Here is a 26,397-nt window from a genome sequence, read left to right as displayed (position 1 = left end):
CTTTTATCAATAAAGCTTTGCTTTGGCTACATAGAGTAGATTGTATCTTGCATTATTGAGAGAGAGCTTGAGCCAAATATTTCTTACCTTAAACTCCTGACTGTAGTAGTTCAGTGGGCCAGATCTTTCTTGGTTGATAGAGTTAAACTAGGGGTGAATTCTACTGCATCAAACTCTTACATGAATCAGGAAGGCAGGATTTGGCCTCTGTTATAAATTCATTATTTCTGGCTTAGTCAAATTTTGATGAGATCATATCATTCTGGTAACATCAATAAGTGAATTTGTCATGTTTTCTTTAAGCAAGTGTAATCTTGACTTTAATAGTAAATTTAATTAGATAACAGCCCTTTTGAAACTATAGGTGGTTCATGCCCAGCTGTTTTTTTTTAATAATTTTTTGTTCCTCTTTGTGCTGTTTAATATTGCACCTTTAAGTAGAAGATTGAACAATCTTAGTAAATAATGGTTATTAAGATCACAAGATACCCCTGTTTTTTCATTGTTTGCTTAAACTATTTCAATATGAGAAAAGAGACATAGGATTGGGGTTTTATTCTCATTTTAAATAAAAGTACCTTAAACAGTCAAAGTAGTATTGTCAACAGTGGTTATTGTTAGACTTGATGCTGTAAAAGGTGAGAGGTACTTCATGTATTAAGCAGGATATAATCCTGGATTAAGAGTTAATGTGAATAACTCAAAGGGGAAAACCCTCCCCTTTGGAGTCACTGAGAGTTTCGGTAAGGCTGGGGTTTCACCCCAATGTGGAGAGGGGAGATGCTAGGTTGTCATTCTGTGGTGTTTGATGCCGTCCTGAGAGGGAGCTTGAGCTCAGAATCTTAAATATAAGTTCTTGCAAGCATTATGACTGCTAGAGCATCGAATGAAGACAAATAGCTGGCCACTTTCTGTGGAACCTGTATAAAACTAGGACCTTAAAGTAGCAAGCCATCTAAATCTGTGTAGGGAGGGATCTGAATGAATACATCTCCCACCGTATATGTGTGTGGGTCATGATGGATAAAGACAGAAGCGGTTCCTGAAAGGTAAGATAATTTTTCAAGATTTAGCAGGGGGAGCATGTCAGAAATGGAGAGAATGCTTTGAAAGGGCAAGTTGAGGCTTTTGACTGACAACTACTCCCATGTATTCATTACATTCAGAAGCTGATTATTTGTCAGCAGATACTTGATTGAAATTTCCAAAATTTCTGTTAACTTGGTGTGTTTCAAAAGAACTGCAAAGAACTGCGGAACTTTGTCTTGATGATAACATGTAATACTGAATGATTACAGATATGAAGTTATATTCTCAATTTGCTCTTGATTTTTTTTTTTTTCTGGGTGATGCAGTCCATTAATGTAAGAATTGCTTTTCTGGTGTGCGAAGCTTAGCCTCGTAATAAAAGTAGGTACTAGCTTTTCTAGCACATTAAGTTTAACCTCATAGTTACAGTAGGTATTACCTTAGCAATGAATCTTGCAACCAGAGTGAAACAGAGAGCAAAGAAGAGATGTGCCAGTGGTGATAGATCAGCTTGTAAATGGTCTTCAACTCCGGTGAAGAAAGGGTACTAAAAGGAGAGACCAGAAAGACAGGAAAGAATAAATGTGGAAAAAATCTTACAGAAAAAAGTGGAAAGACCTGCTTTTATTATTATGGGCCAATTGTTTCATACTAGCATTGATATTCCAAAGCTGTAGTGTATATAATAATATAAGAATGTCTTTGTGTAATAGGTATATGTAAGATACTCAAACTTACTGTCATTAAAAATCATGTCATTACATTTGTATATGTATATTAGAAACATAGCTTAAGGCTACTTAACTACAGAAAATGATTTCAGAAACAATGGTGAGTTTGGCAGCTGTTCAACTTGATGTCACCGTTTTCAGTTTAAACAAGGTTGCTAGTTCTCTGAGTTGATCGTACCGTAACGGCTTTTGGAAACGTAGACAAACTTGACATGATGCTCCCAGTATTGCAAGGTGATTCTGACAGGTTTTTTTAGTCCTCTCTTGTAATGTCAGATCCTTGTCACCCAACACTTATAGGTTGAAATATACTGCTTGTAACAACTTCAAGATGAGGAAAATGTTAATATACGCCTTCATGCAAAAGCTGGACTATGGTCAGGGAGTGCGTTTTCTATTTGTATTTTCAGACTGCTGTTCACAGATGTGCAAAACGTCCCTTTTTTCCATAGAACAATGATGATGTGCACTGCGGTGTGTGCACTCTCTTCATGTGCTGTTTCTCTCATCCCTTAAAAAGCAGTGAACCTCTTTGGCAACAATAGCTGTAGATAAGTTCATGCAAGCGGTGTATCTCCTTTTACAGTTTTTCAGTGCAAGTTCCCTCTTCACTGTCAGTAAGAAAACTTTCTGTTAATTTCATGTATAAAGTAGTAATTTTAGCGAAGTGATTGAATTTCTCATTAAAATCTAAACTGACCAGAGCCTCTTTGCTTTATCATTGAGGAAATCATTCCCAACTCGAAAGGATAAGGATGATCTTCAAATGGGGCTTAGAGATTACAGTGAGGGAAAGTGAATGGTATAGAAAAGATCCCAGAAGACATTTTTCCGAGGCATTAAGTGCAAAGCCTTATGTCTGATTTTTTATGCACTTCCAGTCATCATCTTTTCTAACAAGCACTAAAACAATTTGTGCTAAAGGGTGATTATTCTAGCACCGTCTATATTGATCCCCGCTCTCCCTCACACACAAGAACTCAAAATAAGAATTTTCAAGATTGTGGGTAACCGCTTACTGCAACTTTCCCCAATTCAACATACTTAGGAGGCAGTCTCTTCATTTTCTAACTGCTACAGATATAAAGCCGGGAAGACATTGCATGTTTTCATGCCTTCTCTCTTTCTTTTCTTTCCTTTTATCTTCGGATGCCATCTTTCTTTCCAATTGTTTGATTATTTTCTCATTTAAAATGCAGCAGAAAGAAGTATCAATCTTGAAAATAACTTAACAGTTTCCCATATCTGTCCCATTTGTCTACAGATGTAGCTGTGGCAGGCTAACGATACAAGGTAAATTCATAGAGAAAAGTTGTTTTTTAATTAGTCCCATGTAATAGGAAAATCAGAGATTTTAGGGATGTTCCAGTCCTCTGATATTCCATGTTTTCTCCTGACAGATCACTTTTTTCCTCATAGATATTCACTTTGATTTAAACTTTCAGTACCCACATAACGCCCAGCTGTGTCCATAAAAATTCACAGAGGTGGTTACACAATACCATTTTGATCCCTTTGCTTCACAAATTGCCTGTTGCTGATATCTGTGTCTGATGACTAGAGGGAAATCCAAACAAGTGTTAGACTGTCTTACAAAATTGGTTGTGTCTAAATACTGTGAATGAAACAACTAGATCAGGAAGGATTACATCAGATTTTCCCATGGGTGGTAGTCCTGCTGCAATGTTAATTTCTATACGAAGTGCCAAGTTACATCACTTTACCAAACTGCCATTAGACTTTGTGTGCTGAAACTCAGTGTAATTTAATTGTACCAAAATTCTCGGTCTCACCCCAATAAAGCCTAGTATTGAGGCTCTATGAACTTCACTGCTGAGGAAAAACTTTGGTTTAAAGTCCTGCTGACAGAATGAAGCTCCAGGCAATCAGGAAAGTGGCATTCATTGTATTTAAATTTAGGTGGAAGGAAAAGATCAGACTCAGAGGTTCTTCAGCTGCGTTTCATTTTTTCATTGTGGGAGGTTTGGGCACAGGAGGAGAGAAAAGCTGTGATAGGCTTACCAGCCCTGCAGCTGAAAGGCCAGGAGGGTCAAGTTCTTCTAGTAGTACCTGGCCACAGGTGGGATCAGGGGGATCTGTGGCTGGGCACAGGAGTGGCTGACCCCGGATCAGGCCAGCACCAAGGCCCAACACCTGGCCTCAAAAGCCGCTTCTGAACCAAGGCGGGTCCCAAAAAGGCTTCTTGCCCAGCCCAGGCAGCTAAACCCTTGAGTGGGCAGAGGGCATTCAAGACCCTTGCAGAATCATAGAAGATCCTTCATCAGTTTTTAATGAGAGTTAATGAATATCTAGGTTTTTTTCCCACATTATCAAAAACCAGCTAAATCTACAAAGTTCTCTAATAATTGCTCTCCTTTACATATGTATATTTTCTTCAATATGTGTCTTTCCTTTAGCATGTTGCCTGTAAACTTGTACTTAACACTTTCAATATGTGGCAACTCTTACGGTGACAATTAAACAAATAATTAGTAGTTTGCCTGTCACCCCTAAGACTTTTCTGCCATGGATCTTTTGGCATTTAAGTTCTCAGTAAAGATGAGAGTGAAGACGAGGAAAAACCTGAATCAGTCTCCCACTTCCTTTTCCTACCCCAACCTATTTTTTATCTTGCATTAAATTATGCAGATAACTTATCACTCGTTTCTGCTTTCTTCATGTTTATTTTCCTGTACTTAGCACTGACCGTCCTACTAACACACAAACGAAGACCTTCAAAAATTAGAAGTGCACCTGATACTTTATGGAGGATAAGGAGTTTAAAGACTGGATGGCTGTGTATAGGTGATTCTCAAAGGCAGTACCTGAAATTTATGATCTTGCTATTATCGTACTCCAACATACTTCTTTTGTAATGAATGCTGAGTTGAAAGTTAATTTTTAAATTATTCTACTGGAATTATTCTAGAAAAAGTTTTACCTTGCCAGAAGCAACTCTGGAGCACTCTGAGAAAAAGTTATCTGTCTTTAGGCGTCCAAGCTAAGTTCAATTTCATAGCTAATACAATTGATTTATTTTTTTTTCCTGCTTGTAAATATTTTGCATAACAGCTGAGGGGTTTAGAGGTGAAGTTTAGATTATAGTGAAATACAATTTTATGAGACATTTGCTGGAGTCAGAATTTTTGAAAATATTTCTTAGAGGTTCAAAGACAACATGTATTTTCTTTACTTTCTTATATCTCAGGTGTCTCAAAGTAATATACCTTGCATTTATGTGTACATGCACATATATACACATACCAAAAGTACTTATACTCAACTTGTTTTTCCATTTCCCTGCTTCTTCCATGTTCTCTCTTTTCTTCCAAATGTTTCTTAAATTGGAAACTAATGTTCTAGTTCTGGTTGAACAAGTAAATTGTATTTTTTTGGTGCCCTGCAAGTTTTCCCGTCTTAACTTGATTACATGCAGCACATTCCTTTTCGCCAAAAAACTTGCATTTTAAATACATTAACCCCTCTAAGACAATGCAGTGATACATGCAAACTATGTATATTAGCATGCGTAGACAGCAAAGGACCATTGGGGTGTAAAGACTTCTCAGGCATGCTTGACAAACATTCTAAATAACAGGGTAATGTAAAGATGCAGTTTCCAACACAGATTTCAACAACTGAGGAGTTAACTCTCAGTTAATTTTACTGGAATTCGTTTCAGTACAATGAGAAAAAAAAGGATAGGTGAAGCCCTAAGTAAAAGTGAAAATAGTTTTGGTGGTGTTTTTTTTTTTTAACTACATGGTAGTAGATAATATAAAAATTGTACACTTCATTCAGTTTACATCTTCCTGATATGATTTACTTGTATTTCAGCTGTTTAGTGAAAAGCTTTAACTGTGAACATTTGTTTCTTAGCTATCCTCATACAACACTATTGTGAAAGTCTGATTCGCAACCAGAAGTACTATTTTAAGGACAAGATCTGTAGATGCCAAATGAAATGAGGCAATTCCATTTACTGAGACTCTAGTGAGGTCTGACAGCTAAACTACACCAGCTACTTATTAGAAAGGTAATGGAGAGAGGAAAAGCAGATATATTTTTCTGAGATTCTGGAGCAGGTTTAAACTTGATTCAGTGAATTTTATATCTATGTAACCTGAAATAATTTCAGCATTAAAAGAATTGTTTAAATTTTCTCTGTTGTCTTTTGCTTTTGTTTTGTTTTGTTTTGTTTACTTTTGCTGCATACCATTTATTCTTTTCCTGTTTACCCTGTATTTCCTGATGTCTGAATTTTTTCACTGATATTTTTTTTTGGAGGTTGAATCTTCTTTAAGGCATTTATAACATACGTATATTCCAGCAAAATAGGCTTTCACATTGTTCTCTTTAACATGTGTTTCCCTGCCCTCTTTTAACTTCAGCCTCCACTTCCCTCTTATTTCAACTGGTAACAGTCTTTACCCCAGTACTCTTACGCTCTTCAATTTTCCTTTGTCTTCCTTATTCATGCAGGTTTTCTGAGTAAATAGGGTTCGTGACATAATTTAACTTGTTTTACTCTTTTTCCTCCCCAGAAATGATCAGGAATTGAACAAAAAGGAACTTTTATTTTTTCCTTAGCTCTCATTTTCTTGTCCTATTCTTTCTTTGAAATTCAGGCTCCATTAATCCTTGGAGCATGATCTTCAAGCATCCGTGTTGTTCTTTACCCTTCAAAGAGGGAAGAGTTGAGAGGCAACACCAGTAAATGGCTGATGTGTGTGATTCGTTATGCTGGATAGTAACATTCATGACCAACTCACTTAGTTTTGTTGAGGATGGACACCAGAAAATATAATATATGTTGCACTAAGATACATTTTCATGTTTTAAAGTGATATTGATTAACCAGAACTAATTTTATCCACTTCTAATGTAACATTTTACAGTACAAGTTTTCAGATATATCCAATATCAAAAAATACAACAAAGTGTAACTAAGTCTGGAGTTTTTTTGCATCCAGTATTGATTTTTTAAAGTATTACTCCGTGGTCTAATTCATCTCATTTTTCTAATTAATATTTTTCAATTCTGTTCAGCCATGTTTTTAGGCCTAGTCTCTCACATTTTAGGCCTAGTCTCTCATATATTAGGCTTAGACTCTCGTATTTTAATGAAAATCAGATGGAACCCTAAGCAGCCTGTTAGTGTGCAGAAGCTGAGATTTTTTTCAGTGTTGTTTAACAAGCCAGGTATGACGACTGGACCATGTAGTCTAAAACCCTCCCTAAGATAATCACGTTCACCTTAATATTCAGGAAAAAGCTAAGGATATCTAAGGATGGATTAACATTAATGCCTAGCTAATAGGCATTAATGTTGATATTACACAGTATCTTTCTGAAAATCAGCTACATTTCCTCTGCCTTAAACCCCCTGTTTCTGTGAGATGTTTGTGGATAGTTGTGTCCTACAAGATACATTACTAGAAGGTTAGCAATGCAATTGCAGAAGATACAATCGGGAGCACAGCTTAGGTTTTCAAAACAAAACTGAAGTATTTGTTTGTGTCATCTGCTTTATTTTGCAAATTACGTGGTTGTTTTTCTATTTGTAGATACCTACACCTCATGCATAAGGTATACCTCTATGCTATTAACTTTATTTCACAATAGTTGTTTTGAGTATCTGGCTGTGCAGTTGTTCTGAGTGTTTCATCCTGAATTCAGGGTTAGTTACATACACACCTGCACACTTGCATTCTAATTACATGTCAAGATATCCAAAATAGTATTTTTCTAATTGAAAGCAGGGGTACCTTAGCTTTGGACTTTGATGTTTAATTTATTGATTCCAGTTTCAACATTGGCTGGTTTTGACATTACTGCTTTATTCCCAAAGGATCCCTTAAGAAAATATAGCTCCAATGTTGCTTAATAATCATCAATTTACATGAAATCCAAGAATAATTTTTATTTGACAAAATAAGGTAGTAAAATAAGTCGGAGACTTAGCTCAGTGTCTTCGTCTTAGGTCCCAAGTGGACTTGTTATTTGTCTGGCATCCAGAATAAATGCTATAGAAATTCTGCTTTGTTTGAAAGTGCAGATTGGAAATTTATATTCCTTCAGGTATTTTCTTTCATTTGATGTTAACAATCGCCTCTTCATTGTATTATTCTTCATACATATTGATTGAATAGTGGCAGAGGAGGTTCAGCACTCCATTGGCAGACTCTCAGAGGTAAAGAAATCATTCGTTACGATTACCTCTCATTTCAACAACTTTTTTTCTCTCCATCATAATTCTAACAAGCCAAAGGTGTAGAACTAACTATGTGTAAATGATCAAATGAGATGTTTTTTTCAGGAATAAATTATATGTTTAGAGGGGTATGGTAGAGCCAAGGCACTCCTCCTTGCATTTCTGTATTGTCCTGAAGGAATTCAGATACCTAGTCATCTTTGGTATTGTACATTCTCTTGGTACCTGTGAGCAGTTCAGAACAGAAAAAATAACATCAGACCATATAAAACCACTTTGACTTTTGCTTTTTTATAGCTCTAGCCAGTTTACTTCTGCATGTTTAGTTTTAATCCACAAACTTGCGTTTCCTTCATTTGACTTGGCATGATACCATTTGCTATTTCTTTGATTGAGAGAGGCTTTGTCTTTCTTGTCTCCTTTGGGGTAAGCATGATATAGAAGTACATGCAGAAAATAAGAGGAGAAGAATCTGTCTGTGGCATGAAAGATAAAGTGTAGGAGGAAGGAAAAACTGAGATCTGTTTAATCCGAGAGAAAGAAACAAACTTGGTAGTTAAAAGCAGAGTCTACTAAAGACAGAACATTAACCTGTCTTGGTCTTAACAGTAAACTAAAGATACAGTAAAACATCGTTTGGGATATATTGCTTGAAATAGAGAAAGAAAATGCAAAAATAAATATAACATAAACCAAAAGATTTTTTGTGAATTTATTGTGAATTTTGTTGATGAGTATCTTACACCTTAAAGTTTCTGGGCCAAGATCCACCTTTTGTTAGAAAAGACACCTCCAGAGGTCTGTGGAAGTTATATGTATAGAGAGAGAGGTTAAATTTGGTCCTCTATTGAGGAAATTAATTGCGAACTGTTTAGGCAGCCCACCACTATTTCACATAAGACTGAAAATGGATGTAGCTCCAAGGGACTGGAAATTGCTGTAGAAACCCTAGCTTAAAAATAGATGTTATTACTCACTTATAAAAATGGTGGAGGAGCTCATTTGGCTTGTAGTTTAAGTACAAAATATGTCTCTGCACTTTACTAGGATGCTAATCATCTCATATGTGAAGGGGGATTCAGTGGATTCAGCTCCTGAAACCACTTAGCTATTACATTGCATAAATCTGGAGCAATAATATAGTTCTGCAATTTATATTTCAAAAGTCACTCTTACAATCATCCTGATACAATTACTGTAGATGAATTTCCAGTCGGGGATGGATCATTTGAGAAATGATTATTGGCATACAGAAGCCCCAGTCGTTGAACCCAGCTCATCTCAATTTAACGTTAGATCTGAGAGAGACGATACCTCTCACCATTGTTTGAACTTACTGTCTTCACTGAGCTCCCTGAGCTAACGTGAATTTTTCACTGCACTGGCGTAACTTTACAGTTACTCTGGCCAGCTCTCTCTGGGAAAGTCAGGCAAGGTCAACCCAAAGTGCGGCATACTTTTCTTCCTGTAATTCTTTCATTAATCAAAATTCAAAATGAACTCTACACTGAGGTTAAACCCGATTGTGTCAGGTTAGTGCCATTCGCAGTTTCCTTTGATTTCTGCTGGATTCGCAGACGGACTTTTTGGAGTTAAAATATAACTACTAAAACTGAGATTTTTCTAAAGCCTACAAGTAACCCATCAAAGTCTTCTGTTTATGTTAATTGAGTGCTAACGACCAGAAGATATTAGGATCTCAGTTTTATACGGCTCCTAAAAATGGCAGCTCCATCAGTCTTGGCTTCTCAAATTGTTTTATGCGAGATAATGCTGGACAAAATGGTGCAGGAATATCTTGTTCTGAATTACCCATTACCCAGATGATCTTTGGAGCTTCCTTATTCTACATATAGGTCTTGTTTATCTCCAATTAGTTTATGACGCATCTCTTGGAATCACGGCACAAAGAGTTATTGCTGCAGCTTAGTACGGTACAACATAAATCGTATGAAACTGGATGTACTCAGTGGTTGATATCAAAAGTAAATAAAACCACTTTTGAGTATAGTTTCAATAGTTTCAAGTCACCTCTGATTGGCAGCCAACAGATGTAAAATAGTACAGGAGTTTTGGGGATACTTAATGATTTTCACACATATATTAGCCTATCTAACCAGGAAAAGCTGTATTTTTACCAGATCTGTGCAAACAGCACTCTGTCAGAGAAGGAGACACACTGGGGAGAGCTGAATGAGAGCAGTTCAGAGTGTTTCAAGGAAGAAACATGTATGAGGTTCTGTGCTTCCTAACACGCCGTTTTGGTCTGTGACCTGTCTGTGCTAATAAGGCCTCTGCTTGTCTGATTGGAAGTTTCAACATTTGTTGAATATTAGTAATATAGGTGAGAAAAACTGTTATAACAAATCCAGTTTGCACAAAGAACTATGTAAATCAAGAAAGTCCTCTGAAATAAAAAACTTAGTAGAAATTTTCTGCTGACTAAAATGATGGAAAAGGGCACTGAAACAATGTAGAAATACTGTTTGACAGGCAAATTGTATTTGCAACCATAATTACAGAGAAGTGTAATTTATGGCTTATGACAAATGCTGGCACCTTCTAATTTCTGCTGTAACCTTTATGAAATTTTAACATAACTGAGTCATTAAATGGGTAGAAATCAGTATACTAAGATGGTGTTGCAGCTTAGTATTAAACTTACACAGTATTAAACTTACACAGTAATTGCAGTGTTTATTTTGACACTAGTACACTGACGCCAGTTTTGTGATCTGTTTTGTTCACCCAAGATGAGGATTATGAAGACTAAGAACAGTGCTATCATTTGTAAAAAAAAATATCTGTGGCCTTTCACAGTAAAAATTAATAAAGTGATACTATTAAATAAGAAAATAATGTATTTAGTGTAATAATTTGTTGGAAAACAATTGGGGAATGTCCTTTGTCATTAAATTTTTTCGGTAATGAATAAAACACAAAAAAAGCCTATATGACCCTTCTTTGAAATGTTTCTCTATTGAAATGGTTGTTCACTTGGGCTTTATTTTCTATCACTTTCCTGCCCCAAATACAGAAGGTTTAAAACTGCTACTGCTAGAAATTGTACATTTTTATTGTAATATTTCTGAGCATTTCTTTGTGTTTGCTTCTGTATAAACCATGTCTTTGGTTTCAGATGCAGCTGGAGAAATCAAATTCACTATTAGAGATGATCTGTACTTTCTTGTACCTGCAGTCCTTTCCCCATTTCCATCGTGCTCTCAGTGGTTCCTTTCCCACTACATTTTCATCTCCATTATGTATATTTACTGCGTTTCCTGACCTAATCCGCTGTTTAAACAGGACTCCTTAATCAGGTAGCAATTAAGAGGAATGGAGCAGCATCTAATAAAATAAGTACTATGATGAACTTGAGTCCAGTAAGTATGTTATGGAGTTAGGTTGGTCCTTAAGTCAAAACTAGAACAAATGGGAACTTCTTATCAAATTCTAAGGTTCTGTAGTTTATTCTGGAGCCTGTTATTTAAACATGGAGTTATAATCGTCTCCAATCTCTTCCCATTCTAGCTTCCTATATACCTTAGGGGAAAATAAAGGGTTACTCTGAGGGATAACTTATTGTTCTATCGTCTTTCTTCTGTGTTTATTTTATTTTATTTTATTTCATTTTATTTTGTTTTGTTTTGTTTGTTTTATTTAGAAAAAAAAAATGTATTTTGGTACAAAGCTAGCCTGCCTACAGAACTAAATTACACAAACTGCAAATCCCTTTGTGTAAACACAGTGTGGATTTTAGCAACAAGACTCAACAAGGAGTCTCTTTCTCCCATTTGGATGAACACATGAAAGTACTGAAGTAAATCTGCAATTTCTCTTGATTAGGGAAGGCCAGTTCCTTTTACACAGTGTGAAGTCAGTGCAATTTCAGCACATAACAAACCTGCTTAGATGCAGCTCTTCAATTGAGTTCTCAATGTGCAACCGGTGTAGTCTACTTCAGGATTGCTGAGCAAACAACTTATAGGTCTTTAGTACTTTCTGCCTCGTGAGAGGCAATGGAAGACCCCATGGGAGATTTAACGTCAGAAGTAGTTCATTTGTAAGCTTTCATCCGGCATGATTTTACTGGGAGGGCTGAGAAGATGTGAGAGAAACACACACGCACGCACGCATCCATCGTGTTCCCATTTTTGACAGTCCTGGAATGCACTTGGGACAGAAATGGGTCCCGGGGCAGGGGGAGGCAAGGCAGGTCTGGCTGAGCATGGGAGAGCAGCTGTGAATTCTCCGTCGCTGAATCCTGCGTGGTGTAGCTTGCTGGCTGGACAAAAAGCAGGAACCTCTGCTTACATTAAGGGGATGGCCACTAATGGTTGTAGCTGGTTGATTGCTAAATAGATAACCTACATAAATATATGTGTATTTACTCCATTTAAAGTAGAAAGGAGAATATTCTTGCTTTGCAGAACAAATGGGTAAAGTTAAGTACTGCACCAACTCATATTCATCTCTTGTGAGACACTTTTTTAGCCCGTGATAGGTAAATAATTGCTATTAATTATTAATTATATTAATCCTTCTTAAAAATGTCACATTCTTGTGTAAAGTATGTATATTTCCCAGTATTTCAAAAGTCACTAGAGTAAAGTGACTTCTGGAGCCTTAACTTTTTTTTTGGCCAAGTTAGAGGGCTTTAAAGGGATCTTACTGTTCAGAATTGGGTGGCCATACGTGCACAGATGGGAAGAAGAGGGCTTCTTGTAAATCAGCTGATCTGAAACTGATCCATGAACTACCATCAGTGGTTATATGAAATAATTTTGAAGTGTATTGTCAACGTTTTAACTGGATACTGGTGAAAGCTATAAGCAAGTACCCAAAACACTTTTCAAAGCTTAGATCTGATACTGTGGCTCTTAACCCAGTAAGCTCTACTTAATGAATCAGCATTTTAAAAGTAGCAGACGCTGGTGGATAAACGCCTTGAGGCTCATAAACTTAATGACATCTACCTGGCAACTACTGCCAAAGTAAGGCTGAACACAGGAATACGAAATTACTCTGGGTTGTAGGAGCAAATTTCAAACACAATTTCTGAAGCATTTCAGGACATGGATCGGACCAGTCTGCACTTGCATGCAGACTGACTTATTTTCTTTACATGTTCAGCAATGCTCAATATTTGCCATTTTTTTACTATCATCATCATCGTCATTATGCTCCTTATTTAATGTACATTCAACTTCAAAATTATGCTTGTGAAGTGGTAGTTCACACATTTATGATGTCCTGAGTGATTCTGTCCTATAAAATACTGAACTATATGAGTCAGAAACAGTGCTACAAGGTATACTGCCTTTGTTATTTCTTCTAATATCACCAGAGGTATGAAAAATTATATTTTGCGTCACTCCTGTTATGCATTCAATTTTTTCTTTAATGGAATTATCCTTGATTTACATTTTTATGTAATTTTGGGAACAGAAATCTTGAGTCTCTGATTTAAACCTATTCCACAGGAATATCAACAATTTAAAAAAAAAAAAAAAAAGGAGTGACCTGAGTTTAGCCTAAAGACATTTGGCATTTTGAGAATAAAGACTGAGCTGTATTTCTTCATTTTCCATTTGAGTATATCCACTGTCTGTAAAAAGTTATGTACTTCATCGTACAGGTACACTTACAGAATTATTTGAAATTTAGTCTTAGGAAAATGTCAAGGCAAAACTATTTTTGAGCAACATACAGGCTAATATAAGCTTTTTGTGCTGAAACCAGTTTACAAAAGATGTATCTTAACGTGATTTACTTAGTTTAGAAAAATAAAAATAAGACCTGTGTTCTAGCTATCGCCAAATCTGTCTGCGGTGTTTATTAATATTAAGCTGATACTTTACCTCTTGACATTAACAAAGTTATTCCTATTTTTGAAGTGCCTGTATTGGTGCCTTATTGCACTGGTCACGAACAGAAATCTGTACACTTAAATAGTTCACAGTAATTCCAGCTCAGTGTGACTGCATAACATGGTTCAAAGGATGTAAAAATTTTTCAGATTGGAATAGGTTTAAAAGCTGGAGACAAAGAAAAAAAAAAAAAAAGGCAGTAAAATATGCCCCTTTTCCCTCAGAGAAAAAAGCCACAAGCTTTTCATTATCATGTTCTGTAAATGTCGTTTACTTCATTGATGTCAACTGTTTTGCTTTGTCTTAATCTCATTCCTGTTTACATATCAAACAGTGCTAAGTGCAAGGCAGCTTTTGCTTGCTGAACAGAATACATTGTCCTCTTATATTCACATGAGAGATCTAAAGAAATAAAAACGTGTGTTGTAATTTCTTATTCTGTGACTTTGCAAATATAGTAGAGATTAGTGGAATTTGTTTTTGAAAGGTCATGTCTTGGTTTTATACACTCAATACCCTTCATCCCAGCAGTTTTTAAAACATTTTTAAGAACGTAGGTAAAGCTAGGAAGTGATTCGTTCTCAGTCTGGCAAAACAGTCCTTAAGTTTGATGTTTAGTTATACCTAAATTAAGTCCTGTGGACTAGCAAGTAGTCACGGGAATAGCTAACTTTTTAGAAAAAAAAATGGTATATTTCAGAGAAAGACTTCACAAATATTTAATGTGAGGACAGTAAACTGACCTAGTTGGAAGAAAACTGCTTTATAAATGGTTGTATTTGGTCTGGAACTAACACGTGTCTGAGCTACTATAATTTCCACCTAAGCTTAAAGTAAAAATTAACTGGTCTGGTAACATTGAATTTTCAGTGACGACCATTGTGCTTAATCAGGGTTACCACCCTGAGCTGGATGGGAAGGAGGGATGGGGACTGCAACGGCAAAAGCCACACGCTTTTCACATGATTGTGCAGGTACATGGTTCATTGGGCAGCACTAATAAGGGGAAGGAAGGGATTTAGCTTGTTAATCCATGCTTCTTAATACAATGTCACATTAAATGACACCCACAACATGCATATTGATTGTGTTAGAGATGGAACCCGATTCTGAAATACTGCTTCATCCTCCTGTGACGTTAGGTCTCTTGAGAATTTTCTAGCAACAAAGCATCAATTAAAGAAGATTTCGCAATAAGAAAAACCCAATTAAAACCGGCTTTGTTTTAGACTTTATATAAAGACAGGTAGAGGTAAAAGGTAAGTCTGTGCGGCTCATTGTGGAGTGTAGCAGAGACACCTCTGCTGTGCATAAAGTACCTCAGCTGTGTTGGGGCAGTGATCCGTTTGAGGTAATTAGCCTCACTTATTGTGCTTTCCGTACCCCACCTAGGTCACATAGGTATAGTTCGGGAATCTTTGTGTAATACTGCATTGCATTGTGTAGAAGTAAATGTCTGATAAGGTGATATGCCTAGAAATTATGTAGGCAATGCTTAGGGCAGTTTGAAGTCTAGGTCTCCAGTACTACTTAGCTCCTGCCATCTCGCTGAAACATCTTATCTGCCTTTCTTTCTTTCTTTCTTTCCTAGCGGATCAAACCTCAACATAGGGTGTCAACCTTTAACTTCCAGTTGTGTTTCATAGTACCATTTATTATAATACTAACATTCAACTGAAATCAGTGGGATGAAGCGTGGGTTTGAAGTTAGTGACACATAAATGTTTTGCTGAATTGGGACAATATATTGTGGTGGAGTAAATCATTATTCTACTTCATAGTACACGTAAACCTGGAAAGAAAAAAAATAATCTTTACTTCTTTCTAGTTGTTTCAGTGGCCTGAAAGCACTGAATATGATGTCATGATGAGCACAGGCTGTGTTTGTTTTTAGAACAATGGATGCAATGTTTTATAGAAACCCGCACTGAGGATACTTGTGTGCATTTTTTAATGACACATTTTAATTGAGGTCAAGCTGTAATAAAAGCTTTTACAACACCAGAAGTGTATGAATGCTTCCGATAGGCATATCTAAGTCCATTCAGTCTAAGTGGCGTGCTCTCCTCTAGGTTGTAAATACGGTATTTCCCACCAGTTGCCTATAAAGCTGACCTGTAAACTAGCTCACGCAAAGCAAGTGACAAGTCAGTCCAATTTCCTGCCTGTCACCACAATTACAAAAAATTTGGATACCTCTGTGTGAGGGGAGAGGTATGCAGAAAATCATATCTAGGATGAAGATGTTTTGAAACAGCTTGATTTCGTTTCTCTGTTCTGAATTTCTTTAACTGAAGAGCACATAATGGTTTTGGAGAATTACTGCATGACAGGTTTCCACATGATTACAGTGTGATATTAAACAAAAGAGTGTGGATTTTTTGTTCTATAAGTGAGAATACTAAAGTTTTGGCTGGTATAAATAAATATGAAGTATCAGGATCTCAGAAATTAGTGAATGAACATTAAGAGTTTTGCTCATACATCATTTTAATAAAATAAATAAGGCATTTATAGACAAAATCCAGAATTTCAGATTCATAACATGATATGCAGTGACTTGGATTGCATAATGAAGTATTGATACAGTCTTGTATTTAGTTAATTATTTGTTTACATTAAATATTAATTCTTTACTGTTTCCATGTGAATTCTTTACCCAATAATCTTGAACTCCTTTTAGCAAAATAAGTGTACTAGATAGTGCGGTCAATTCTGTTAGTATAGGAGTTGACACCATTCTGTTTCTCGAGGGGTTATCTAGGAGAAATCCTACCAGTAGCAGCAAAATGGCACATAGGCAAGTGGATCAGGAGAAGAAAGCAAACCATAAAAATTGCAATTCCTCACAGGGACCAGTTACCCTGGTATCTCAGAAAAGAACAGATTATGACATTCAGCTCTTCTTATGCGGTATTTTGGGGTTTTTTTCTTTCTTTCTTTCACCAACTAAAGGAATATCAACAGAGAAAAATATCTTCCTTTGCCCTTGGTTTGAAAGGGGCCTCCAGAGATCTGGTCCAACTCTGTATCAAGACAGGATCTGCTGTGCAAACAGACAGCTGCTTTGAAAATCTATTGCTGCAGCTACACAAGAGAAAGAGAAAACTTAACTGATTCGTAAACTAATGCCAGGACTGGTTTAGCTGCGTTTGCATTCATATTCCCAGTTCTTAACAGGAAGGTGATTTTATCATTCCTGAATCGTGATACATGGGATGTTCTGCCTTAGAGTATTTGAAATAAGAAAAGTTTTTGTAGTGACTGTTTCAGCCTCCTCTTTTCCTCACTTCATATAACACAAGAACTAAGATCTAAGTAAAGTAAGATCAAACTCATTTACTGTATGCCCTTACATGGAAGCCCAGTAGAATAAAAACATTATCCTCCTTGAGTGTTTTTGTGCAAGAAAAGATTGTTTTTCAGTCATCCTTCTAGACTTATGAATGAATAATTTCATGCAGAAAGTACAAACCATTCATTTTCTAGATATGAAATCAAGCTAAGTTGAATTAGCTTGGATGTGCTGGTGGTGGTCAGAGCACGTATCCTGACAGTTACTTTGATACAGCTCACAAGGGATATCTTCCTAAATTTCAGGAGTTTGGCCCTGTGCCCCAGCTCTTTCTAAAACAACCGATGGAAATCCTCTGATTTACCAATAATACTATTTCTCTAGATATTTTAAAGACATTAAAAAAATTCCTAAAAAGGCGGGGTTTTTTTGGTTTCTAATCCATAGTGTCTGGAAATTTCCTGATGGTAATTTGTCATATTTGTTTTTCCTAAAATTTGAAGTTAATTTCATTAAAATTTAGTTTTCTAAAATTCTAAAAAAGAAAGACTATTTTGAAGTTGATGTCCAAATATTTATTTCCAAGGTAAGAAGACATTTTCCTCCTCATAAAATAATAATGATGTGCTATTTAAGTGCTAGATAAACTAGTGAAAAGGGTTACTGACCTAAGCAAAGGGGGTGCAATGCACAAATGTTCCCTTCCTATTTTAAGTCATCTTTTGATAGGGCTCTGATGTTTAAGATTGTTCTGTTTTTAAAATACTGTCATCCCTTCAGATTTTAGACAACGTAAATTTCTAAATAAAACTTGTTTGTCCTCAGATATCTTATGGCTGTAAGAGCTGTGTTCAGTTTTTGCGGTTTAGGGACTGTTCAAAGGTCAAGGTAATATCCCTAACAATTTCGGTCCTACCTTTTCTTGATCTCCAATTCTTTTGGGCCAAAATTACTGATTTTGTATCAGGTTCAACACACCCCCTTCCCCCCCTCGCCCCAATACCTGAGAAATAAGTTTAATGTGTTTCATAGGATGATAGGATATTTCATTTTTGTAGGGACTTCAGGAGGTCCCTAGAGCACCACCTGCTTCAAGCAGGGCCAGCTGTAAGATCAGATCAGGTTGTTCAGAGCTTTGTCCAGTCGAGTTGAAAACTTCCAAACATGTTGGTCCCCTGGAGCCTTCCCGTCCCTGGGCTGAACAAGCCTCTCTCACTCACCCTGTCCTCCCACAACAAGTCTCCAGCCTCAACCATTGAGGTGGCCCTCCACTGATCTCATCCCACTTAGTAATGTCTTCTGTGTATTGTGTGTGTGTGTCTGCGCATGCAGGCAAAGCTGGCTACGATATGTGGATGTGATCTAACAGTGAGTGCTGAGCAGGGGGAAACAACCCCCAGTCTCCTGGCAGTGCTCCTGCTGATGCACCCCCAGATGCTGCTGGCCATCTCTGCTGCCTGGGCTCATTGCCGGCTCCTGCCCAGCTCACTGCCATTGGGGCCCCCAGGGCCTTTTCCCCGGAGCTGTTGCTCAGCTCATCAGCCTTCAGCCTGTGTCGTTGCAAGGGTTTATTCCTTCCCAACTGCGGGACTTTGCACTTGTCTTTGCTGAATTCTACGAAATTCCTGTTAGCCCATTCCTTCAGCCTGTAAAGGACAGCCCTACCCTCCAGCGTATTGGCTGGTTCCTCCAATTTGATGTCCTCTGCAAACTTGACGAGAATGCAGTGTCAAAATCCAGAAGCGTGTTGGAAATTATTTCACATCGTAGTTCTGGTACAGTACTTTCACATTTTGCACCTCCTTGAAATTGGGTCATTTCTCTAAGATCTGGTTCATGCTCTGCCATGCTATTTTTCTGTGTCCTTCGGGTCAGCTGTGTAAAACAGTGCTATTTCCACATCCATAGTTCTGGGCCCAAAGGACTGTAGGCCTTTTCCTGTTTCCAATATCTTTCTCAGTCTTCGGTAGGCTACATTTAGTGAATTCTTTTGCTCTAAATAATTTTCCTGATACATTTTGTATTGCTTTCCTCTGGATTTTCTCTAACTGATCCTGATTTCCCTGAAATAAGATGTCCAAAATCACACAGAATACTCCAGTTGAAGCTTTGCCGTGATAAATATTTCATGCATCTTATGCTGGCATATGTAAATAAGGGTGTTATATATGATGATTAATTTTTTTACAATATCAAGGCATACATGACTCTCACTTAGTTTGTGATAAATGCTTTTCTGATGGTCCACTGCTTAATCAGCTTTATCTGTCTTGATTCCGTACATTCAACTATCCCTGTGTCTTATTTTATAATTGTTCTTAGTTGAATTGTATCTTCACAGTCCTCATTCATGTTTGGCTTATTTCATCTGGTCTCTGACACTTTCTCTGACCAATAAACTTGCATAAATAACCTTATTCAGCCCTTTGCTTCTATGCTTCTCTTTTTGTCTTAAAGGTATATGTCCTCTGTTTCTAGTCTTAGCACAGCCCAGAGGCTTTAGAATACTGTGAGGCCTCAAATGGGTAAATCGTTCGGAGTATAAGCAATTAGAAAATTAATCCTTTTGCCTATATCCAGAGCTTTTTTACTGAAGAGTTTAACCGTGGTCTGTGAGCAACATTTATTGAACTATCAGCTATAATAAAGTTTCACGACTAACAACTAATCTTTGTATGATGTTTTCCTTATATCAAGTTTTGCACCAAAATGCAGATGTGTCAGCACTCATCCTCTATCAGGAAAGGAGTCAAGTAGCAAGCAGGTAGATGCTAACTTAAAAAAAAAAAAATCCCGTTTCTTTCATCATAGAGCTTTATTCTAAATTTTTATAGTGACTTAGAACCACTTAATGATATAATCCCACCAAGAATTCTCTTAATTATTCATGACAGAATGTATTCACTTCAGGAAAGCCCTCTGAAAAGAAGTGTCCATCTGGCAAAACCACGCTTCCTCTTCTCCTCTAATTGGAACCTAACATTAAATGTCCTGACAAAAGGGAATTTCTGATGAGGTGGACGCAACCTACTATCTCTTTCAGACAGCTTCACTGTCAGATATGAGCTGAACCACTCTAATGAACCTGATATTTCTGTATGGTAAACATCAATAATGCATATAGGTACGTGGCATAAAGTAGCTGTTCTTACAGAATACTTGAACATTTCAAGTGTCAGATTTTACAAACGTGAAGTGGTTACATGTTGGGATAGTGTTTTGGTACTGCCTTATTTAGTCTGTTAGTGAAATATCAAAGTTTGTAACAATCCTTAGGAAGGCTTGCTACTACAAGGTCCCTGTGCTGAGCCTTGGGATTTCTATGGTCAGTGTGGTGTACCAAGGTCTTCTTTTCACTTAACAACTACAAAAAATACAGCTTAAAGTACTTTGTGGTTGCAGTTGCCAAAAGACTTGGCTAGTGGTAAATATCATTTATTTGTCAACCTTTATTTGCTAGAGATCAGAAAAGTTCCCTATGTGGCATACATCAAAAGTTCAGATCTCCCTTGAAACTCTGCTCACCACAGCCTGTAGACTTTGATGAATATCACCGAGAAGTTTATAGATACATTGAATTCAGATCAAAGTGTGAGCCAGATTTCAAGATTGGGGAGTAAATCCAGGGCCAGAAGGTGATTGTTTTCTGGCTTTGCTTTGATTACTCTTCAAAAGATCAAGAAAAACTTTTTTGAAAGCCTGAGGTGCTCTTGAGCTTCCCACTGAAAGAAGGAGAAACTTCCTGAGTGGACCGTGCTAAGCTTTTCTGCCTCAGCATGAGCCAACTGGGAAGTTGCAGCACTTACCTCAGACACGAAACACGAAGGTTCGATATCCCCCTTATGCTCTAGACACTTTGAACTCACTTCGAAATGGAGTGCCTGACACACAAAGTGGGGAAGCTCTAGATCTTTTCTGTGGGTCACACTAACTATGAGACAGTCACCAGAAAAGGGGTTCCCTCTTCCCAAATATATCCCCTAATTATCAAATTGGGAACTTTTTTTATTTTTATTTTTATCTCCTCATAGATTTCCTAAAGACATATCAGTTCTAATAGGAGAGACATAATGAAAAGACACTTTTACATTCTGTAATAATTTTGAGAGCCTTACTTTTTATTTCCTTTGCTTTTATTGTAAGGAAATGAAATGACATGTTTTGTTTATGTTGAATAAGGCAGATTGCTTCATTTGATACTAAATGTTATTGGGTTGCAGTTCAAAAGGAAATAAATGAACTTAAACTCAATCCAAATCAAATATTGCTATGCTGAGTTTTTGGCAGAGCAGCAAGTTGAGAGTCAAAATGTTTCTTTTTAGTCTCAGGTCCTTGTTATTTGCTTAATCATCTAAGCAGACAATATTACTTTAAAGAAAGTTTTTAACCAGTAGAGTTATGTAAGAAATTTTGAAATGTGCATTTGTCGCAAAAGCTCAGTATCGGTAAGATGACATTTGTTCCTATGCATTTCTTCTTCATATTTGAGATGTATGTACGAAATTATGAACTTTACTGCAGATATATGTTGAATCATACAAATTATGATGACATGTAACAGTGACAATGAGAAAGATAAGGTAAACAGGTAAGGTAATTGTTGACTTATATGGGCAGTTAACACATAAAAATTAAATGTCATTGGAAGTATTTTTTAATATTCTTGGCCACACCAGTCACACCCCTGCCTGAAAATTTGATCTATGATGTCATTCAAATGATGGTCAAAAAATTGTAAAATATGATAGGCAGTATACTGAAAAATTACCCCCATCCATTTTTTTCTTCAAAACAGTCCTTTATTTCCTTTGAGAGACTATAATAGATGAGAATGCTACATGCTGCAAATTGGAACTGCTAGAAAAAAAAATCGGAAAGAAAAAACTATGTAGATAGTCTCTTATATTTCTCAATAAATTCTCTAATGCAGCATTGTGTTTTTCTCAAAGTGACTATACTCTACTTCAATTGTTGATTAGTTTGTCTTCTGAAAAGAACACCATTTTGTGGATCAGTAAAAGTTTCTTCTTTTTTGAAATAAACGGTCACTGATCACATCTCCTTAAAACTTTTTTGTAGCTGATAAGCTGTCTGTTGAGAGTACTACTCCAATGCAAGTGTCAACATGGTAGCATTTAAACAAATGGTTAGACAGTCAGTAGAAATGAGTTCATTATTAGAATTGCATACACCGTTTGGTTCGTCACTTTTACCAGAGAGATATATATAATTTATCTGAGCAGGTGCCTTCAACTTAAAAGGCTCGATTTCAGCCCAAATCTGAGCATCTTTTTCTAAAGCTACAGTAAGCTAATGTGAATGTGCGTTTGCAGAATGAATTTGCACGTAGAGATATGCACGTAAGGCTAATAAAACTATGATGAGTAAGTCCACAATGGGTGTGCAGCCTGCATGCCTCGGATATTATGGACCATCATCTCTGGCCTGTGTAGCAGTAGTACCTCTTTGACCAAAATTTTCAGCAAGGAAGAATTCAGGGGTCATCAGGGCTGGTTTGTGTTTGAACACAGATTACTTTGTTGCAAACTTATAGGAACATTACACACTCCAGTAACGGCATAGGTTTTTGAAAGTATGATGGCTATAACACTATAGTTTGCAATAACAAAAATGTAAGTAAAAATAATAACTAAGAGCTCCATGGCAGGTTGACAATGGAAATTTTAAGCATTTCAATCCTTCTTCATCACTAGCAATGCAATTCTATCCAGGCCACTTGAATGTCAAAAGACGAAAAGGCACTATAAATATGAGGAAAGCTATACATATTGAAAAAAAGTTTGCATTTTATGGAATAATGAGGTAAGAACGATTCATTATTATTAAGACTTCTGCACTGTGACACACCTCTTTTCCCTTTCCTTATTTTTGTGGGAGAGGTGACAATTTAAAATTGGTGCTGGACTCTGGTTCTTAAGCATAAAGATGTAATAGTAATAATACTAATACAAAGGGTGTCTCAAACTCTTCATCCTCAGGTCCTTTAAGGTGGAAAGAAGGAGTTGCCAGGGAACGGTTTTACACGAAAAAACAAACAACATTTATATTTCTATCTAAATGTCACTACATTTCTGAGGTAGAAGGAACTTAACAATAATTAAAAAAATCTGATTCCTTGCACAGCTAGTAAATAGTATACCCCTCACTGTGCGAAACTGTATATTTTCTGCATTTTGGGGCAGTTGTATGATATCTGTCAACAGTTCCAAGTAGTCTATACAATTAATTCATCCTTAATATGCATATACTTTATATTATAAACATATAACAGTTGAATGTTCATATCTTCAAAGCAATTTTCATATTTCATTAGTCCTTAAATAGTTTGGAAAATGAGTGGGCCTCATGACATGTTATAAAAGAATTTAATTGCTTTTAGACTGGGGAAACTGATTCTAAATTGAAGTGCAGCTTAGAAAATGTCCAACTGCAGCCCTTTCCAAAGGCAGCAGCACATCTGCTGATTAAATCTTCGGGAGATTTATACTGGGAAAGTCAGATTCTCTTCCAACAGGCATGTCCCGGCAGATGCTGCAGTTTACGGACGGGTTGTTGGAGCCACAGGCACCTGGTTTGGCGAGTGCCCAGTTTGCCCCCTGCTGTATCAGCAAGAAGTGCTTGTGCTGAAGGCAAGAACTGCCGCGTGTTGGTGCATATCACAGCTCAGCTCTTTCCTCCGGGGCAGTGAGCATTCCGGGTCACTTTGCTATGCCATAGCCTCCTTTCATATGTGTTGGTAGTGCTCACACACCTTTTTGCTGTGACGATACCCACTAGCACTTTAATTATGCTAAAAAGAGCTAATCAAATGGGGTTGCTTAAATAATATATAACCTACAAAAAATATACAATATTCTCTTCACAGGACAAGAAAGAGTATTCCCTGCTCAGTACACAGAAAGAGAGGCAAAGAGTTACTCAGGGAGAACACCAGCGAGGAGGCCTTTCTGCAGCAATGGCCATAAGCTTCCAACTCCTCCAACCATTCAGCAATAGGACATTTTGACAGCGGAGTAGATGCCGCTGTAAATCTCCTAATTACAGCTCAAAAATGCCACCAACACATGATGCACAACGCTGAACTGGTATAAGCTCACGCAGCAGTTTGGAACAGTGGAAAATTTTCTTCTGGATTAACCTTTATACCAATAGGTTCTATGCCAGATTCGGTATCAGATGTATTCTAGCCTCCCTTTGAAACACACAGGCGATGTAAAAAAACACCAGAAAAAAAGTATAAATCTGGCATATACTTTGTATCATCTGCTCTATCTAATTTGACAGCTGTGCTATCATTTGTATCTACCTGATCTGGACAAAATTCATGTTTTTAGTAACCTCAAGGAAACAGCGCAGAGCTCTGGCAGTGATGCTCGCAGACCCATGTTCTCAAAGGTTGGGTTAATTCACCGGCTTTAGCCACTGATGTGAGGCTTGTTTGTACTTGCGATATCTGCTGACCGAGTTCTCCTGCGGCTGCAAAAAGTGCTTATGCACCCAGGCACATGGTTTTTTTTTTCCCCATCATTCTTCCTCTGCCCACCTGCTGGGGTAATTTATGCCGTATTCAGTCCAAGGGAAATCCATACTGGTAAATCTGGTATCAATCCACCAAAAACGCGCTCCGCATTTCATCGGGTATACCTCATAAACCTCATTATCAGCTGAAAAAAGTGCAAATACTCAATCGTTCTTCAACGTGTTTCTAAAAGCTACACACATTCACATAAAAAGGCCGCCTTTACAAAGAGCTTCCACCCTCACTAGAGCATTGCCAGACTTTCTGTGGCAATAGGAGTTTTATTTTGAAACCATTTGTCCTCTGTAGTGCAATTAGAATAGGATTGTGAACAAGAATTGTCAGAAATTAAACCGGTATTATTTCCCATCTTCATGTGACAGATCACGAACGGAACATTATTGCAGAGCAGAATAATTGTGGGGAATTTTTGTTGTTGTAATTGTGGTGAAGGGATGAGGGGTGGAGTGTGTGTAAATTGTTATTTTGATTTAGGTGTGGGGAATTCTTTTGTTGATGTAAGTGACGTTTGTGAAGATAGATTGTGTGATGAATGTGTGTTTTAATGATAATGATAATTTAATAATGATAAAAGAAAACATCTTTTTTACATTCTCGGCATGATGTAATTAAAAATCAGATCCCATAAGATATTCAGACACCTCATTCTTAGTGATTTCAGCTGTATGAAGGTACCTGAATACTTCTAAAAATCTGGCCCATAGACATATATTTCAGGCGGGTTAAATTACATTGTTGTAAAGGTTGGATTGCTGTTCTTTTCAATAGTCTATTGTACTACCGCTTTTGATTATTACTGCTTTTTATCTTGGTTCTGTTTCTTCTTTCCTGAGTTAGCTGCTGCACTAGGTGTCTCTCTTTCTCTCTTCTAATCGCTGTTTTGGGGAAGGTTTGTAAAATTCCCTTTTGATTCAGTGCGCAAAGCAGTACAGCTTAAGGGCTGTACACTTACTGCTCTATGTACTTAGTTACTACTCTGTTCTAAAAGAGATGCCGAGTATACCGGTCACCCACTCGGCTGCTAAGGGAGTGCGTGGTCATCGTGGGATCAGGCAGATAAGAGCTGATCTATTCCCTAGCCAGCAGGAGGGGAATTTAAAGCAGGCAGAGTTATCAGAGGATCTCCTCAGGTTTTCCTTCTGAAGGGGAATCTCTGGAAGTGGAAAAATGGTAAAACTGTCAGTGGTATAAATTAAATCTGCACTTTTAGCTTACACGTAGGGCTAAAGGTGGCGGCAGGGAGCCTTAAGCAAAAGCTTAAGGGAAGAAATATGGAGCATTCTGTCACCAGCACTGTTTTCTCCAAAGGCTGAGAAAAATCTGTAATAAACCTCTGGTTAGAAGGGCAAAGCTGGCTTTTAACCTCAAAAGTTTGATTGCGCACCAGCCTTGTAAATACTATATACGCTGTTTTTCCTCCGTGCAGGTATCTGAGCCAGACCGTACTGGAGGAGACGATGTTAACAGCCAACCCTCAAAACAGGGAGAAATTAGCTGTACTAAAACAAGCTCTAGGTGCTATGGGATTCAATAGCCTGGTAAGTTACACAAACTTATGTTATTTGTGGCTAAAATCACCTATTACTTAGTTAAAAGCAGTTAAAAAGTTAACTCTAACTGATAACCTTTTGTGGGGAAAAGAAGTGCCTTTCTGTCTTTTTTTTTGTTCTGTTGGCTAAGACCTTGAAACAATATAC

The 26,397-nt window shown here is 37.2% G+C and overlaps 1 protein-coding gene across 1 annotated transcript in view; it reads left to right on the top strand.

Moving 5' to 3' along the window:
- MYO16 (myosin XVI) overlaps nt 1–26,397 on the top strand; it is a gene marked incomplete at both ends in the record, with an annotated part of 331,914 nt that overhangs the window by 176,826 nt on the left and 128,691 nt on the right. The window contains 1 exon segment of the mRNA XM_082498511.1: nt 26,127–26,238. Within this exon segment, the coding sequence (XP_082354637.1) occupies nt 26,127–26,238 (112 nt within the window).

Source organism: Vanellus vanellus (genome assembly GCF_965231255.1).
Source record: "Vanellus vanellus genome assembly, chromosome: 1".
Lineage (NCBI taxonomy): Eukaryota > Metazoa > Chordata > Aves > Charadriiformes > Charadriidae > Vanellus > Vanellus vanellus.
This window is presented reverse-complemented; position numbering and strand designations above follow the sequence as displayed.